Genomic DNA, 17,898 nt, shown 5'->3' with positions numbered 1-17,898 from the left:
AGTCGCGGGAGCACGGGCCGGGAGAAGAACGACAAACCTCTCCCGCCTTCCCTCTCCCGTCCCAACACCTTCCTACGGGGCAGCAGCAGTAAAGAGCTGCTGCTCGACAATCAGGCACAAGAGGAGCAGCGGAGAGAGATGCTGGAGACAGTGAAGCAGTTAACGGGCGGCATGGAGATGGACAGAAACAGCTCAGAGGCAGAGAGGAACAAAGCCAAGGAGTCTGGTAAGCCGTTCAGCTGTGCTCGGGGAATCTTGCTGAATGCATGAAAAGGCTTAAGGGGAGAATCTGTAAGTAAAAGTGACAGATTTCTGTGCAGCGATGTGAGTGTTTGGCCGCAGTGACGTGTTGTCAAGCTGTGATAGTTGAGATCTGCCTCCCAAAGGCTTGTAACACTCCTGATTTATACAGGCCTTAGCATCATATCCGATCGCCAGCTCCTTAGGATTCACTGGAGCTGAAAGGCTGCAGATTCCAGTGAAACACCAGTAAATGGCCTTGTCCTTCCTACTGATACTCATTGTTACCACTGGTCTCTGGGACAGAAGTCCCCAAAATCAAGGGGCATCCTCTCAGTTCATCCTAAACCTGTTTCCCGTGATAAGTCACAGAAACGAGGTTTGCGGAGAATCAGAATACAGCAAGTTGTGTGCTTGGAGGGGCCTTCCTGGTTATTTAAGGGAGATTTGGGTTTGTCTGTTGTTTGTTAATCACCAGCTGGTTACAGAAATCAGCACAACTACAAGATAAAATCAGGTGCGGGCCCAGCTCCCAGTCACCGTCTCTCTGGGGTACTAAAGCCTCCTCCCCAGGCCAGAGCAGAGCTCGGGATTGTTTTAATGGTCCCAAGGCATAATTCTGGAGCCGAGCATTTTCAGTGCAATGCCACATGCTTTCTCCTGCACCTGCATTTCCTCCATGTTTCTGCATGCTGCAGATCCCATTGATTTCAGCAGTGTTCATATCTGCTGCAATCTACAAGGCCAAAATCCCTGATCAGTTCTGCAGTTGCCTCTTCAGTGTCCAGTAAAGCCCTGGCCACCCGTCCTGAACGTGAGCAGCCACCTGGGGCAGGGACGGACCATGCTCGGTATCTTTTTAGTGCTGCCTTGTTGCCAGCCCTCATCCCAAGCAGGTCTCAGTGCAGCGTGGCGTTAGCACCCGCTGGGGTGGCTCATCACCTCGTCACTGCTGCAGCTCCCGCTTTTTGATCCTGCCAGCTTGAGGTGATTTGTGAGAAAGTATTGAGGACATTTAAGATGACGTTGCCTGTGGACAGAGCTTTTGCCATAGGTACAGCGTTTTGCTTCTTCCTTATGAAACGTCTAGAAACTGCTATTGCAGTAGAAGTGGCGAGGAATACATCTTGACCCCCACGAGACAGCACGCTGATCGCTTCGGGAGGAAGGCTCATGAAAGACTTCATGGGAAGCAAGGTTTTGGGGTTGGGGACTGTGACCAGGAGGTTACCTGTGGTGGCTGCCCATCACAGACAGCATGTTTAAAATTGGTAGCGTACTGTCAAGAGCTCCTGTAACAGCTCAAAGCATTATTATTTAATATTGGTAGTGTTTTGAAGGTGGTTCGTCCTGTGTCACTGCCATTGTTTCTACAAGAAGGTTGATTTGCAGCGTTACTGGGAGTTCATACGGGGGAAAATGTAACTAAGGAAGAAGCAATGCAGGCCTGATGATGAGTCAGGAAACACACCCCGCGCTTGTTATTTCAGCCATCTCATTCCTGCTTGTAAATCATCTTTGTTCCAGTTATCACAGCAAAGTTTGCTATGGACTGCAGCTGGCCAGCCAGCAGAAATGGCTCTGACTCCTGTTTTCAAAATGTCATCTTTGGAAACAGCTCTCATTTTCCTTTTCCAAATGTTTTTTTGTTTGTTTGTTTGTTTCTACCAGTCAAGCCAGAAGCTCCCCCAGCTCCAGTGCAAGAGAAGCCTTCGCTATCAGAAGAAGAAATAGAGAGAAAATGCAAATCTATCATTGATGAGTTCTTGCATATTAATGATTTTAAGGTAAGCAAAATGAGAGCCTTGTGTAGCAGAAGGATCTGCAGCTGTGGGGCTTGAGCGTGTTTTCTCTCCAGGACAGTGGCAGCCAGTTCTCACAGAGGTAGCAGAAGCAGTGGGGCCTGTTCAAATCTGGGTGGCAGCTGCTCTGTGAGTGCTTTCTGCCCTGCTGGTAGTAGGAAAAATAGGCCAGTTTGTGCGTTTTAAGTAGGAAGATGTATGTGTTTCTGTCATGAATCACTGAGCAGCTCCATAATAACTGCAATTTTGGAAGCAGAAAAGCTAGTGGGAAAATAAACTGAGGTTTTCATTTAGTTATCAAAGCATGTGCTGTTGTGATCTGGAGGCAGATAAAGCAATACTAAATATTGAACAAACCACTCTAGAGTATTTTTAATAAACATTGAAAATTACTGAGCAGCTGTCATCACTTCCTAGTTAAAGGTTGCAATTTTGTTTCCCTTGTAAATGGATTTTTAGCCTGTCCGTGGAGTTTACAAGAAGTATTACATTTGCTGCAGAGCCAAATGATTTGATCTTTTGCTGAAATAAATTCTAGAAACACACAAAGTTTGAAATGACCGTGCTAGGGAATTCTTAGTTTGGCACCCTAAAAATGGCATTGCTTCTTGCACTTTATAGTGTTTCCAGTTAACATCAGGAAGGGGAATATCCTAATGGCTTGTTTGGGGCTCACATCTAGTTACCAGGAGAAGTTTGTATCAGAAATCTTATCAGGAGAAAATTCTGACTTGGAGAAAAAATCCTCTTTGATTTGCAATGTCCCCAAGCTTGCTGGTGTGGCAGATCTCAGCAGGAGGAGGCAGAGGACCGCTGGGCCAGTTCACAAAGTAGTCTCCGGTCCTTTTTCAGGTAGACTTCAAAGTCTAACCCCTGGATGTCCAGGGCTAAAAGAGGTGCTTCGGTTTCTGGTTTCTGTGCTTGCAAATACGATGACTTTTTTTTTTTATGGCTGGAATACAGCTGAATTGTGTTAGACAAGTGTCCATCTGGTTAAAGAGGACATCAGACTGAGGCAGCGCATTTGCAATAAGGAGTTACTTGATGTTACTTGGTAACTTTAAAATCTCAATGCCCTTCATATGTGGTATGTGACAAAGTTTCTGACAAACGCAGCACAAACTCACAGTAACAGGCCATGTATGAGTGCTTGTGTTAATGTAGGATATAGCAAAGGAACAGTGTTGGGTTTAGCCTTTGCTATTTAACCTGCCTGTAAATGAAAGCCGTTGAGCTGTACGTCAGCGCCAGCAGGGCTGACCAGCAGCACGGTCACCTCTCTGTCCTGGAGACGCGGGGATCCGTCAGGCACCTCTGATCTCTGACCTGAGCACGCGGTCTGGGACTGCCGAAATCCTGACCTGCGGAAGGCAGCCAGCGGGGGCTGCCAGCTCTTGATAACCAAAGGCATAACCGAAGAGCAGGTGTGTTTAGCTAGGAGACTGTTGAGATCCCTTGGGCTGAACCTAGGCAGTCAGTGGAAGATCTTTGCAGATGACAGTGGACATCTTTTGAAGTGTGACAGAGCATTTCTCTGAAAGTCTGTATTTAAGAGCATTTTATTTGCTTAGGTTGCAAAATGTACATGCCGGGAAGTAGAAGCTTTATAAAGAGGAGCTTTTCCTTCACATAGTACCCACGTTTTCTGCTTCTTTATATGGCGTTTTTGTAAGCAGGCACTTCTGTGCCAGGCCAGATATTTCGTCTTTTTGACTTGGCTTAATATTTTATGAAATGATAGGTGTTTTGGTGGCATCCAGAAGACACTTAGCAGCCAAGCTGCACCCTGGAGCATGTTAGTTTATTTTAAAAAATCTGTTGCCTGCACAGTCTAAATTCTCATCTTTTTTTAATTCCTGATTGCCATTTCAGCGGCGATTTGTGATGAGGTTCCACAGCCTAGTCCAGCACCTTCATCTTCAATAAATACTAATTTTCAAGAGAAAAATCAAAGCCAGGAGTCTCCTGACCTGCCATCAGAAAAATCCCCATCCCATACACCAGCTGCTGAGCATTGCACCCTAACCTAGCAGTAATCATCCTTCTGCGCCACTTCGGGTTTTGTTCTGTTGATGTTTGCTGTTCAGGCAAATGATCCTGCCTGTCGTTTGAACAGGAAGCAATGCAGTGCGTGGAGGAGCTCAGCGCCCAGAATCTGCTGCCTGTTTTCGTGCGAGTGGGAGTGGAGTCGACACTTGAGAGGAGTCAGATCACCAGGGATCACATGGGCCAGTTATTACATCAGTTGGTGCAGTCAGGAAAGCTGAGCAAGCAGGATTTCTTCAAGGGGTTTGTATTCTGCACACAGAAACGGGTACTTTTCTTGAGCGTTCGTTGCAGATGAGCACTGTTTGTGCTGGACAGGGATGATTTCCCACTTTGCTTTCATATCCGATTCTCTCCAGGCATCCTTTTTGAAGGAGCATTTCCACCTGGGTATACTGACAAGTAATATTAGTAATCCCCCTCCTGAAAATGTTTGGATTTTTTAAGAAGGCTCAATTTATGAGATATTTTAAAGACAAAAATGCTGTTCACACTTACAGGTTTTTACTGGTTAGCAAACAGCTTGTTCCTGGGATATAAGAATTAGTGTCGGTGAAACTTTCCTGGATGTGTTGTCTCTACCTACTGTTTTTACAGAAGACGATGCATTTTCCACATGCTCTGCGTTACTGCATAGAGAAATTGACTCCTAGCAGTTCTGAATCCCTTGAAAGCATAACACATCAATAGTATTCTTTGTTATCTTGGTTTGTTTTAACAAGGAGTTTTTTTAATGTAGACATTGGCTTTGCAGGAAAAGCCTCAATTTGAGTTGTATTTATTGCTTGACGCTTTTCTTCTTTTTCCTAAAGGTTTTCAGATACCTTGGAGATGGCAGACGATATGGCCATAGATATACCCCATATTTGGTTGTACCTAGCTGAGTTGGTGACCCCCATGTTAAAAGAAGGAGGAATCTCTATGAGAGAACTTATACAGTAAGTACTGCTGCTCTTCTTCAGTGGAGGTTGAGCCCGAGCCATCTGCCTGGCTATGCCGCGGTATTTTGACAACATGGTTCCCATCAGCAGATAAAAGACGAGGCTCAGCTTCTCATATGAGTTGCTGCAGGGCTTGCTGCGTACTGCTTGGGACTTGTGATTTGCACCAAAAGGAAAGCTGTGGTGGGAAGGGAGCTTGCTGCTCTGTAGACATCGTTCAGGGGTGAAAGTTTTATCTAGAAGTATACTGCAATCCTCTTTGTTTCAGTTGAGCTAAAAAATAACCTGATGTTGTACAGTCAGTGTCATTCAAAAGCACTCTGAAGCTCTGAGAATTGGGGTTTGTGAGAGCAAGGCATCGTGCACGTCTTTTCTTGGAGTGTAGTAACAACTGTCTGGGTGTTGCCTTAAACACGGGCACAAAACCTTGTTGGCAAGACTGGAAACTGCTTCCAGGACCAAAGTTCCTCTATTTTGTACATGTCCTTATACATTTGGGGATTAACTAGAAGTCAACTGAACGGTTCCCTTTTCCTGTAAGTAGTGTATTAAGAAAATAATAGCCTTTTTTCACCCCAAAGCTCTTATCTTCTAGGGTCCTCCTACCTGACTGCAACATCCCACAAAAAATGAGTGGATTTGAACTCACTTAAAAATGAAAAAAAATATATTGGTAATAAGCACTGTTGCAGCAAGTGCACTGCATCACTGAAGTCCATTTTATCAGCAGTGCTAGCTAGATCAAATCCTTTATCCCTGGCAGAAGTTAAAGCCATTTTCGTGCCTCAGTTTGATCACTGCCCCTTGCCTTGCATTCCAGACTTGGAGCGCTGTTGTTTGAGAATTTAACTATCTTCAGAAATGATTCAAATTATGAGAAAAAATACCTGTTTTTCTTTCATTCTAGAGAATTTAGCAAACCTTTGCTTCCTGTGGGAAGAGCCGGGGTCTTGCTTGCTGAAATCTTGCACCTTCTATGCAAACAAATGGTAAGTAGCCAGGTGTACTGGAGATCAGAGCTGGATGCAACAAGTGTGTGTTTATGCATGAAGCCCACATGCTCGCATTTCCCACAAGAAGATATTTAGGGATGGACCAGCCAGTCCAGATAACCTAGGAAACCTGCTTCTTCATCCCCAGTTTCAAACCAAACCTTCCAAGGTTCCAAAAAATTAACTTTTTTTTTTTCTCATCACTTTTCCCTTTTGCAGGTACCTTTGCACCTGGCTTCTTCCAGAAGCTAGGGTGCTGAAATACTGCAAGAGGGACAGTCTCAAGGTATTTCTGGGCTGACCAGAAGCAGCAAGTGCCGGAAATCTTGCGAGAGAGCTGTTCTTGCAGACCGGAGAGGTTCTGAGAGTTCGGATAAGCTCCAGATGGCCTCTCAGACTTCTGGGTGCTTATCCAAACTAAACCTGCCAACTCTTAAGACTCACCCATCACTAGGGGTAGTGACACCTTTTCACCCTGTAACTTCCAGAGTTCTCTTACACATTTCACAGTCGTGTACAAACAGTTTGGTGATTTCCCTATAACTCTGTCTCCATTTTTGTCCTTTTTTTTTTTTTTTTAATTCAGCTAAATACTGCACTTTGGATAGTGTCTATTTTGAACCCTGTAAAATCCCTCACTTGTCTTTTTGTTTTTTTTTTAAGCATGCATTCAAATAAGGGTGATTGTCCCAGGAGCATTTCAGGCTAGCAGTACAAATAGTGGCTTTTAATTTATTTTGGTCTTATGCTTGTTTGGACAGTCATGTTCTTTTTTGTTTGATTGCTTTTTGGTTTGGTTTGTTTTTCCTTCCTCTGTTCTGTGAGAGAAAAGCTGCTGTGCTCTGAAGATTTGAAAGACAGGCTTGGGTTTCTGCCACAGCTTTATTATAACTCTATCTTGTCTGGTCCAATACTTGGACTTGGGTATTTCAGGCTAGGTGTTGCAATGCAATAACAGTCATCTAATTCAGTTCCTGATGCACTGTAGCAGGAACTATGCCCAAGTAGCATTTAATAATCCACACTGGAAATTTGAGATTGTAATCTGCTTTGTAAATGGAAAACCGAGCTGCTTTTATCAGTGTTTAACCTAGGCTACGCTGCGATGTCCCTTGTGCAGGTGCTATGAGGTGAAAGTTTTTGCAGAGCATTTGAGGGAAAAGAGCTGGTTGTTACTAGGATTTTTATTCTTGTCGGAATTGTACGTATGTCGCGTGGGGCAGGATACCAAAAGGCCAGCACAACGTAGGTCAGTAGTGTACGTGCTGCAAAGGAGTTTTTCCTCAAGGTCTGCAAATTCTCAGAATTGAACAGTGAACTTGGTATTATGCACCTGAATTTGAGGTTTGATCTCTGCACAGAAAACAGTCATGTAAATAATTATTTTCTAAAAAATCGCTAACTTACTAGCGCAGGGTGGAATGAGTTATGGAGGAAGTTCATGGCAGAGGCAGGAGAGGAATCGAAGTCATCAAACTGCCAGCTCTGTCATGGCCATGGGAAACTGCCTTATTCAGATGTGATCCTTCTCATAGGTAGCCTCTGGCTGAAGCTGTTGCACACCCCAAGTGTCACGTTATGCCTTGTTTATTACCCACCACCGTGGCGTTTGACCACTTTACAAGATACGTTTACGTGTGGCAGGATTGTGTACATGCTTTCTCTTGCACGGGATTTCCAGACGTTTTCACTTTATTGCTAGGCATCTTGTTTGGTGGCTGAACGGTTCTTTGTTTTCCTGACACAGCTGCACCACTCCAGATTGCGTGAGCTCCCGTGGTTGTCTCTCAAGTCTTTCACATGACCGAACCGTTTGTGTTTCAGAGCCATAAGAAAGTGGGAGCCTTATGGAGGGAGACTGGCCTCAGTTGGAAGGACTACTTACCTGAAGGGGAGGATGTACATACCTTTCTCACGGAACAAGTGAGTTAAGAGCAAGCATCTGCTCAATGACTTGTCACACTGACTTTTGGCCTTCCGTCCCATTTGTGCATCCTGTTCCATCCCATCCTTACGTACAGTCGGTATGGGTCGTGGGATGAAATGTCTCCCTCGTTAAGGTGAGGTTAGATGATTCCGCCACCTCCATTCTGAAATGCCAGCAGGACTGGATTGTCCTCTGTGATCTGAGGCACGCGTCTCCCATCAGCTGGCTTCCTCCAGTAGATGCATTTCTCCAGAAGGGGGGAATCATAATTAATTTTGCAGCAAGCAGGACAGCCAGCCAGCAGAAGGGTCAGAATAAATGATAGCAATTATTTACTTGTCCCACCTTGCAAATGATCTCAGAGGGTTTCACAAAGCAAGGAGCCAAGCCTCATGGAGGACACCTTGCAGCTGTTGCCTTCCTAAGGAGGGAGCTGGAGATCTTATCTTGGAGCCCCCAAGCGATGCACTGCCCAGTTTTGGCTCTTAGGAAGCACTGGGCCCCAGGAAATGAAATGGGCTACCAAGGCCTGATGATTGGTGGGGGGACTGCAGATCCTCTGTCACGTTTTGCAAGAACTGGGGCGTTAGCTGCAGTTTTTTAGCAAATGTTGACTCCAGTAATTGCAATCCAGCTCCCTGTAGTTTTAGTTGAGCAACATGCACTTTGTTTTGTGCATACGCATACTGTGCAGGGCTGGAGTTGTTCTGGGATGCCTGGATGTCTTTGCTGGATAATGCAATTCCCACATTTGTAATGTGTTCTGTAGTATTTGGAACAGAAGAAAGTATATAAATCGTTGTAATGATAGCTTAGCATTTGAAAGATGTGGAAAACAGAATGAAGTGGAGCTTGCTGCCTCAATTTGGTCTAACTCGGCATAGGAAAGTTAATTTAACTAATTCTCCTCATCACTTCTGATGTTGCAGAAGTTGGACTTCACGGAGTCTGACTGTTCCAGTTCCTCAGAAGCACTTTCAGAGAAAGAACTCTCTGCAGAAGAGCTGAACAAGCAGCTAGAAAAACTCATTGTTGAGGACAAGGCGAATGATGAACAAATCTTTGACTGGGTAGAGGTATAAAAACTATTTACACCCTCCCTGCACACATTTTATTAACTGCTTTTGTGAATGTTTTCTCATCTGAAGGAGCATCTCTGCAGTCTGTCGGGTCATTTTACATTTATATAGTGGCAGGCATGAGTTATCGGGGGGGAAAACTGCTGGGCGACAGCCTTCAAGGCCTAGTAACTGGCACGGAGTCCCTTATTGCTGCGTTAGTTCCACTGAGGTGGGAAACTCAGAGGCATTGGCAGCCCTCACCTGTGTGTTACTGGTTGGGACACAGGTTATCTTCATGGTGAGCTGTCTCGCATCTTTTGTTTTAAAGGATTCCGTTATACTTCCACAGTGCCTCCACGGCCTGATGAAGTTGTGTAGTAACAAGAAGCAGCACACCTAGGCACGGTCAGAACTGAGAAATAATTGCGGTGTTGATTTTTTTCTTTTGTTCTCCTGTCTAGGCTTAGAACAGTAAGATGATCAGGTCTCTGCAATCAACGCTTCCAAAGAATTAAATCTGATACATAGTTAATCAATCAGTCACTACAACATAGGCTTTAGGAAGAAAGATTTTCAGTTGTGTTAACGTACAACTGTGTACCTTTCTGCTTACATGCCATAGACCTTTTGACTCCAAGCACGCTGCTTCTGGTTTGTGATTACTTTTTTAGACTGAGTATGCTGTTACATTCTTTCTTCTCAGATAATGAAATAAAAACGTTTCATTGCTTTTTGTGATTGACCTTAACGATCCCCTGCCCAGCTGCATGCCCTGCCATGCTGCAAAAACGTCCCTTGGGCAGTCGTTCAGGGTACACGTACCTTTCCCAGTGCATCGGACCAGGCTTTGCCCTCTATCTCTGGCTGCATCCTTTAAGCCAGATTTTAAGCGTTGTGCCTGTAAATATACTCAGCCTGATGCATTTAGATCTGTGCTTACAGCTAAAGCTTGGTCAGCTTCATTTCAGCTATTTCTGTTGCTGGAGGAATGTGTTCAAAATGTCATTTTCTGTGGCTGTTAGAGAAATAGAAAGTGGAATGAAAGAAGCACTGAAAATCTGGGGACAGCCACAGGCTCTCTTTGTGGTCTTGGACAAGTTACGCAGCCGTTCTGTGAACTCTTCTACAGAGCAAACAAATCTGTGTCCAAGGAGCATTCTGTAAAATTTGTCGAAAAAGCCTAAAACTTAGCAAATGTATAAGGGTGCTGTAAGTGCCAAGCATTGTTGTTTTAGTTTTTCTTGAGACAATGACGAGTTGTGGGAGTAGTTAAATGGGGTGCTGATCACAAGAGAACCGTTGTTGCATGTTGACGTACCTGAGCTGTTCCCAAGGACTGGATGGGAAAGCTGAAGTTCTGCACGGGGTGAGTTGGGCTCCAACTCAAGCAGTTCACACTGAACGTGAACCTCCTGCCAAATTCAGCCGTGGAGTTTGGAAACAGTAGCGCTTACACACCCGCGTGTTCTTAACCGGTCCATTTACTCTTGATTTCAGGCTAATCTAGATGAAAGCCAGATGAGTTCACCTACATTCCTTAGAGCTTTAATGACAGCAGTTTGTAAAGCAGCTATTATAGGTGAGTAACTTGCAGTGTAAACACCATACAAACAAAAAATGCAGAGAGTTATTTTACAGTTTTGGGGTTTATATCATTCCTCCCCGCCAGGCTGTGTATCATCACACAGTAAGATTTTTGAGCTGTGTTGAATTCTAGTGCTGAGGAGCAGGATGCCCATTCCCCCTGCGACAGGCAGGAAGGTTGCTGGGTAGGGGGTTCGCAAGGCCCCGTCCCAGTGACCTTGCATGAGCAGATGTTTCAGACGACCGAGAAATACCAGATTGTTCATCGGTTTTTCTAGTGAAGGTGGAAATGTGCTAGACGTTATTAAGTTAATTAGCATTTCCACTCCTGTGTCAGCAAGCTTGCGTGGGCACTACCATCGCGGATTGCCACATGCGAGTTGGAAACGTGGGTTGCAGAACAGAAGCCAGCTTGTGTATCTGTCTTGCTAATAGTTTCATGGCCAAAGCAAGTTGCATTTTTAGAAAGACAGCTTGTATGAATGATGTGTATGTACAGCACTTGGTTGGAGATGGAGGAGGTGGATTCCCAAGTCAGACACGGGAGCCTCAGACTCCCAGGGGTGCTTGAATAAAGCGCTGCAGCCAGAACCTTCTGGTCAGTTCACATTGTCTTTAATTTTACTGGTGGCATCTGGCAAGACAAAAAATTGTGCTTGTAAAGCACCCACTTCTGCTCCTAGCTGTAAGAGTCATGCTCAGAGAAAATGGTCTGAACCTCATCTTGTGGCTGGGGGGATGAGAGGGGAAAGATGCAGCCCGGCTCCTTTCTCGGAGAACGGAACCCTTCTGATGCCACCTAGTGTTAGTGGCGAAGTGACCCAGGGTTGGATGGCCTGTGGAAGGCTTCCTGATGAATCCGCTGGGGGTGTCTCTGAAACATCTTGTTCTGTTTTACTTTTTGACCTTGCCTCTAACTGAGGGGTTTTTCTTTTGTTTTCAAAAATCACCTAATCGTGTTGTATGATCTACTTTAAAAGCTGCTGATTTACCCATGGTGCTGACAGACTTCCGACGTATTTTTATATACTCCTGATTTCCTGTGTCGTGTGCAGCTGATGGTTCTGGTTTTGCCTTTAGTATTTTTAGGGGAAAAAAAACATCTAAAAACTTTCTATATAGCTGAGATTTTAACTCCAGCCACTGCACCCACTTTACATGATTTGCACTGCAAAGTTAGGTTGAAATTCTTTGTGTATTTCAGCTGACTGGTTAGGGCCAGGAGCACTGCAGATGTCGGTTGAATTGGGGAAAGTGTAAAAATCCAGACTTGCAGAAAAAGCCTTTGATCAGAAATACTTCCTATTGTTTCTCATCGTCTTTTCTCTCAGAGCTAACCTGTATCTGTAATTTCTACTTGAATAAATAAAGGAGATAAAAGATCTACCCCTGCTGCTATCTACCAAAGCTGACCCTATTTTCTTCTCTTCCCTTCAGCGGACTCTTCTAGCTTCCGTGTGGACACTGCTGTTATCAAACAGAGGGTGCCGATCTTACTCAAGTACCTGGACTCAGACACAGAGAAGGAACTACAAGCACTTTATGCACTACAAGCATCAATAGTAAAACTTGATCAGCCTCCTAGTAAGTGTTGTCTCTGCACTGGGGTCTTGAACCCTGGCAGCTTAAGGAAAAGTTGTTTCTGTTACAGTCCAGTGATAGAGTCTGGAAGAGGGTTGTGCTTTTCTTGATGATGGAAGCAGCGTTTTACCTTTGTACATAGCGGCTGAGAGAAAACAGCATACAGGGGTTTCTGCTTCTCCAGATTCCAGCTTTTAGAGAACTGCAGTTCCCCAAATGCTTTGCTGGAGGTGGGATTTTCTCCCGATTGATCCTCTAAGCAGCCATGCAGAAGGAAGGACAAGTCTCAGTGATGCAAAGAGATTAAAAAAAAAAAAAGTACAATACCTGGACGTGTGAGAGCACTGGGCGTTGTAATTGCATTATCTGCTGCATCAAAGCAGTTGAGCAACTGATGAGTCTGGTCCCAGAGCCACTGTAGAAAAACGGTGTTGGAAAAGAGGCAGGGGACTGCAAGAGGAACAAGGGTTCCCAGGCAGTCTGCAGCACGTAATGAAAGAGTGCACAAAACCACCCAGCTTGATCATACGTAGCTTTAAGGGGCTAGTCGTTTGTTCTCTCTCCTGCTGAGCCACATAAAATCAGGTGCTGGAGAGGAGCCGAGCTGCATGGTCCATGCAAAGGGGAACGGGCAGTCGAGGATTGCCAGCCGGTCCCTAAGTAATATGTTCTCACGGGCACTTTCCCTTTTCTGCAGAGCTATGTTACCCCACAGCATCAGAGGGACCTGTTTTCCCTCTCAGCTGTGTCTAACCAGCCAGGAAGCGGTAACTCAGTGTCAGATCTTCCTTTTACTTGTGTCCGCATCTCTCGCGTTAAAGGTCACATCAATCCCCTTATCCGTAACCGCGGCTTTGTCTGCTGACTTAAACCGCGCAGTACTAACAGATGTTCTCCCCCATTATTCCATGACTGCAGATTTGTTACGGATGTTTTTTGATTGCCTGTATGATGAGGAGGTAATATCGGAGGATGCCTTCTACAAGTGGGAAAGCAGCAAGGACCCAGCGGAGCAGAACGGGAAAGGAGTAGCGCTAAAGTCTGTCACAGCGTTCTTCACATGGCTACGGGAGGCCGAAGAGGAGTCGGAGGATAATTAAAACTTAAAAATACAGGAAAAAAAGAAACAATTTAAGTATTTTTTTAAAAAGTTTCACGTCTTCGCCAATCACAGTGCAGCAAGGCCAATTCTCGCGCAGACCCCCCCTTCCCCCACACACGCACGAGTGGGAGAGGTAAAAGTAGATAAACACAAAGGTGATCATGGAGGAAAAAAGGTACTTGAAAAAAAGTAAACTTCAAACCTGAGGGCGGGAGCACTAAACCAAAATACATGTATTATTTATAGAAAATATTTTGTTTTAATCTTTTTTCTTTTTAAACAAGGACTCATACTTACATAAAACACAAAGCGAAACAAATCTGTTTAGCAAAAAAAAGTTTAAAACTTTTAATTTATTATTTTAAGGACTGCAAATGCCAGTGTAATTTTTAAATTTGCAGTTTCTGTAAACAAATTGTATAATAGAACAAAAGCAGAGAAATAAATTTCCCTCCCCTTCATATGCACCTCAGTTTTGTTTCAAAGCATGATAAAATAGACAAAACTTTTCAAGGGGGTTGGGGTAAGCTAGATGAGGAAGAGATCAATTTTTTTTATTTGTCATCAGATTTTTCTGCCTGCCTCTCAGCTTGCTTCAGAAATTAAAAAGAAAATAGTAATCAAAACATACATAACCTTGGAACGGAAGGAAATGCATTTGAGAAAACTGCTGCGGACCAGAGTGCTCCGAAAATAACTCATTCAAAACAGTGCTACCCTGGGGAAAAAGTACTAGTGATACTTTCAGAACCTTTAGAGCAACTTTAAGGCTTGTAAATACATAGAACAAATATTTAAAAAAAAAAAAAAAAGAAAAAAAGAAATTGACTCAATACTATTTCTTTTCACTTTCAAAATATAAAGAACAAAATAAAGACAAACATTGCAAGTTTAAAAGAAAGTAAAACGACTTCTCCTTTGACAGCTGCTGAATGTGTGCACCATCTCTGAGCGGTGCTGGCTTCCTTTTCCTTGTGTAGATCCTCGGTTCCAAATCGTGTACATATAGTGTGTGTATGTATGTGTGTCTACCAAAAAAGAGGGGTGAGAGCAATTGTTTAAAAAAAAAAACAGGGGGTTGCTGCTTGGGAGACCCTTTCTGCAGAGAGAACTTAATGGCTGCCGAGCAATGAGCAGCTAGCTGGGCTGCGGCGCCACGTAGGGCTGTCTGGTTCCCAGCACCTTTCTGCAAGGCTGGGAGGTGATCTCGGGGCGGTCGGTGCCCGAGCCCTGCCTGGTTCTTCCAGCCGTGTGACCGCGGTGCCTCGTGTGACTGGGAACGGTGGCGTTGTCCTGGGGACTTGCGACGGCGGTGACTCCGGAGGTTGCAGCTGCCCGAGCAGAGAACCGATAGCCCTTCTCCGTGGCTGACACATCCGTCGCTGCCCAGCTTCTACCACCGCCCCTTGCCATCTGCTGGCTGCCTTGCTGTGCTTAAGGAACCCAAAAGCCCACACGGTGAAAATGAAAGCGACCTACAGGAGTCAGGGGAGCAAGCGCAGTGGGCGATGCGGTGCTCTTCCTGGCTCTGCCCACCCCGCAGCCGTGTCTGAAGTCTGAGCACAGCCCGGGCACAGGTTAACAGCGCTCACTGCGCGGCGCGGGCAGAGCGCGAGTTGCCTCCGTGCCCAGAGGGACCTCAGCCGTGCCCCGGTGCCGCACAGTCCTCCAAACTGAGCTGCTGCTGAGTGCGTTAAGTCTCTTGTGTGTCTCTCTTCAACAACCAAAGATGACCTGCTGGCTCTCACTGTGACGAAGCATCTACCATAACACAGTCTGCAAAGTTTGTGAAGCCCTAAAATGTAGTTTGTGAACTGTGGTCTGTGGACCGCGAGTAACCTGTGGAGCGTTTGCTGGTGGTCTGCGCAGCACTAGCTGCTCACATGATGCTGTCTTTTTCTTTCCAGCTGCTAAATCACTTTTTTTTTTTAAAAAAAAGAGGAAAACCAAGAAAAAAGGCTACAAATACATTAAATACTTTCCTAATCTTACTTTTACATGTAAACAATTGCTGTACTTGCATAAGGATGTTGTTTGATCACCACAGGGAAGGGAGGAGGGTGCCTGGTTGTGGCTGGAGGGGGAGATGTCCATGAGACGCCTTCCCCGTTAACGTGTTCCACGCCATGAATCTGAGCTAGAGAATCCATGGCCTAAAACACTAGAGCATTGTTTGGTTTTTTGTTTTTTTTTTTTTTGTTTGGTTTGGTTTGGTTTTTTTAGTAACAATAAAACACTTTTCTCTGATGTTTTGTTAAAAAAAAAAAAAAAAGGAAAAGAAAAAATCTCCCCCTTAATATATGCACATGTATGTATCTGCTTTATGGCATGCAGCACCTCCTCCTGCACAGCTGCTTCCCTTCCCCCCCACAGCCCTCGTGCAGACAGGCTTACCGGTTTGTGAGGGGTGCTCTCGAGGTCTCCAAAAGGCGCATCCACGTGGAACCCCCTCCAGGAGGTCTCAAGGTGTGTTTTGTTTTGTTTTTTTCAGGTTGGGTTATGTGAGTGCTCTTCTTGCAGAAGTAAACTGAAGCCAGAACAAGGGTGGGTATGTGATGGTTCGTAGCAGTTAAACTGTTGAATTAAATGGATGTGAGTTTGTATCAGAGCAAATATACGCTAGGCTGTGCAGTGCTCACACCTGGGGAAGTTCCTCACAGAGGATGGGCAGCGTCAGACCCTGCTGGGAATGTCTCTGACACCGGAGGCACTCCATGCGGGGGCTGTGATTTATGTATTGATTGCCTTGAATCAGAAAGGTAGAAATTGCGAGAGCCTTTGAGCAGCCACATGAATTAAAGTGGGACAGGGCCGGGACAGTTGTTTGGACAGCTTCAGTCAGGAGTTGGAAAAACACTGGCTGCAGGGAATGGTGAGCACACGGGTAGAGAAGTCCCTGCCCTCCTTGTTTGAGCTTTAATGTTAAATGTTCCGGGGAGTGGGAGCTTGGCCTGTTAGTGTCATGCATGTAACAGCAGGGGAGTTTTCAGAGATTTAAGAATGTTTTCAGAATTACCCAAGAGCTCTGAAAATCAGTGTTTGCACCATGGCAAGTTTTAGGGTATCTTTAGATGACTTAAGCTGCACGTGGAGCCCTGCGAGCACTTCATGCACTAGACCTTCAGGCCTCCAGCTGTGGATACGTTGCCTTAAGGTTCAGCATCCCACCAGGAGCACGTTTGATACAAGTCTAGGACCAAAACTGCTTCCTCTGCTCCCCTTGCATTGTTTACGTGTTCCTTGCTTACCTGCATCTGTACCAAGCTGTGGCTGCTTTTCAGTCGCCTTCTCAATCAGCCCAGGTTTGCCGGCAGTCGTAGCTCTTCCGAATGTTGTCCGTGAAGATCTTTGCAACACGTCCCCTCCTCGAGGGTGTTAAAAGACAACAACTGTAAGAGATGCATGAAACAGAAAAGGAGGTAATTAATTGTAAGAGGTTCCCATGGGAATGTGATTTGCAGAAGCCTCATCCTACATAACTGAGGAGAGGTGAGCTGCGCTTACTCCTGCGTAACGATACGGCAAAGCCCAAGCAGGGAGGACAGCAAATTTCCCGTAAGAATACTAAATGTCTGTGGGTTTGTCCTCCCTCTCGCCCCCAGTCCTGGTCCTACAAGGCATTTAAATGTGTCTTTTGGGCAGGCTCGTGAGCGTGGCAGGCAGTTAATGCAGCTCAGCACGGAGGAGCTGCATTAGAACCATTTGCACTGCTGGGAGCCCCTCGTGCCGGGGCTGTGCGCGCCATCAAAGGCACAGGTAAGGAGGAGCAGATGTATCACGTCCCTGTTTGTCCGTATTGCTGGAAATGTCTCTGAACCTGAAGCAGCCAAACAGAAAATTTCCAGGCCAGGTGTGTGCCTAAAGCTGGTTTCTTTCTAGGAAGGTGTTTTCAGAACCGGATCAGCCGTTTCTGTGAATGAGCTCAGGGAACACACGGGTATCAGACCTTGCTGTCTGTCTGCTCCTGTTGGCATGTTTGGTTTTTCGCCTTGTTTTCTCTCAGTAAGCCTCGGGTCCAGGAGCAGGCCTGGGTGTGCAGCTCTTGCCTTTTGCTTTTCGCCTGTAAAACCGCCAAGCCTGGCCACGTCTCAGCTGTGCTCTGCCTGCACTGAAGGGGACCGACGAGCGTTCGGCTCACTTGTCTGTTTTCCCCTGCCATGCAGAGGGTACGCAGGGCTCTCCGCTTGCCACTCAAGTTGCCGGAGCTGTTCAAGGCCTTTGCCCTGGAGCCGAGGAGCTCCTGAACCCCCCAGGCTGCAGCACGCTGCTACCCACGGGCGCACCGGGCTGCTTTCTGTTCCCAGCCGGGGCAGCAGTGCCCAGGAACTCGTGACACGCTGCGGTTACTCTGCAGGTGAGAACTAGCACGGACACAGTCCAGGCTCTGGGGGTGGTTGCAGGGGATGTGGTTGTGACTTTTGTCTGGGACCAGTACTCCCTGGTGCAGTGTGACTAAATCCCTGCAAATATCTGAAGAAACTTAACCAGAAGTTTTCTACCCCTGTATTTTCCACAGGGCCCTGCTTGCTGCCTATGGCAATGGCCGTGGAGCTGTGGTTTGCTGAAATAATGCCCGCTTATTTAAATGCTGCTGTAGGATGCCCTGACCATGAGCTGTGGAA

The 17,898-nt window shown here is 45.8% G+C and overlaps 1 protein-coding gene across 14 annotated transcripts in view; it reads left to right on the top strand.

Moving 5' to 3' along the window:
• Positions 1-15,206, top strand: part of EIF4G3 (eukaryotic translation initiation factor 4 gamma 3) — a 129,788-nt gene extending 114,582 nt beyond the window's left edge. For 13 of the 14 annotated variants that reach the window (XM_035344972.1, XM_035344971.1, XM_035344970.1 and 10 more), the window contains 10 exons: positions 3-226; positions 1,912-2,027; positions 4,159-4,331; positions 4,901-5,026; positions 5,937-6,018; positions 7,846-7,944; positions 8,878-9,024; positions 10,507-10,588; positions 12,031-12,177; positions 13,093-13,274. In XM_035344972.1, coding sequence (XP_035200863.1) covers positions 3-226; positions 1,912-2,027; positions 4,159-4,331; positions 4,901-5,026; positions 5,937-6,018; positions 7,846-7,944; positions 8,878-9,024; positions 10,507-10,588; positions 12,031-12,177; positions 13,093-13,274 — 1,378 coding nt within the window. Of the gene's footprint in view, positions 1-2; positions 227-1,911; positions 2,028-4,158; positions 4,332-4,900; positions 5,027-5,936; positions 6,019-7,845; positions 7,945-8,877; positions 9,025-10,506; positions 10,589-12,030; positions 12,178-13,092 lie in introns of all 14 variants that reach the window. The other variant, XM_035344958.1, reaches the window with a different exon arrangement.
• Positions 15,207-17,898: the final 2,692 nt, after the last annotated feature.

The sequence above is a fragment of the Oxyura jamaicensis genome, chromosome 21 (genome assembly GCF_011077185.1).
Source record: "Oxyura jamaicensis isolate SHBP4307 breed ruddy duck chromosome 21, BPBGC_Ojam_1.0, whole genome shotgun sequence".
Lineage (NCBI taxonomy): Eukaryota > Metazoa > Chordata > Aves > Anseriformes > Anatidae > Oxyura > Oxyura jamaicensis.
Note: the sequence above shows the minus strand (reverse complement) of the source record. Positions and strands in the feature narration are given on the sequence as shown.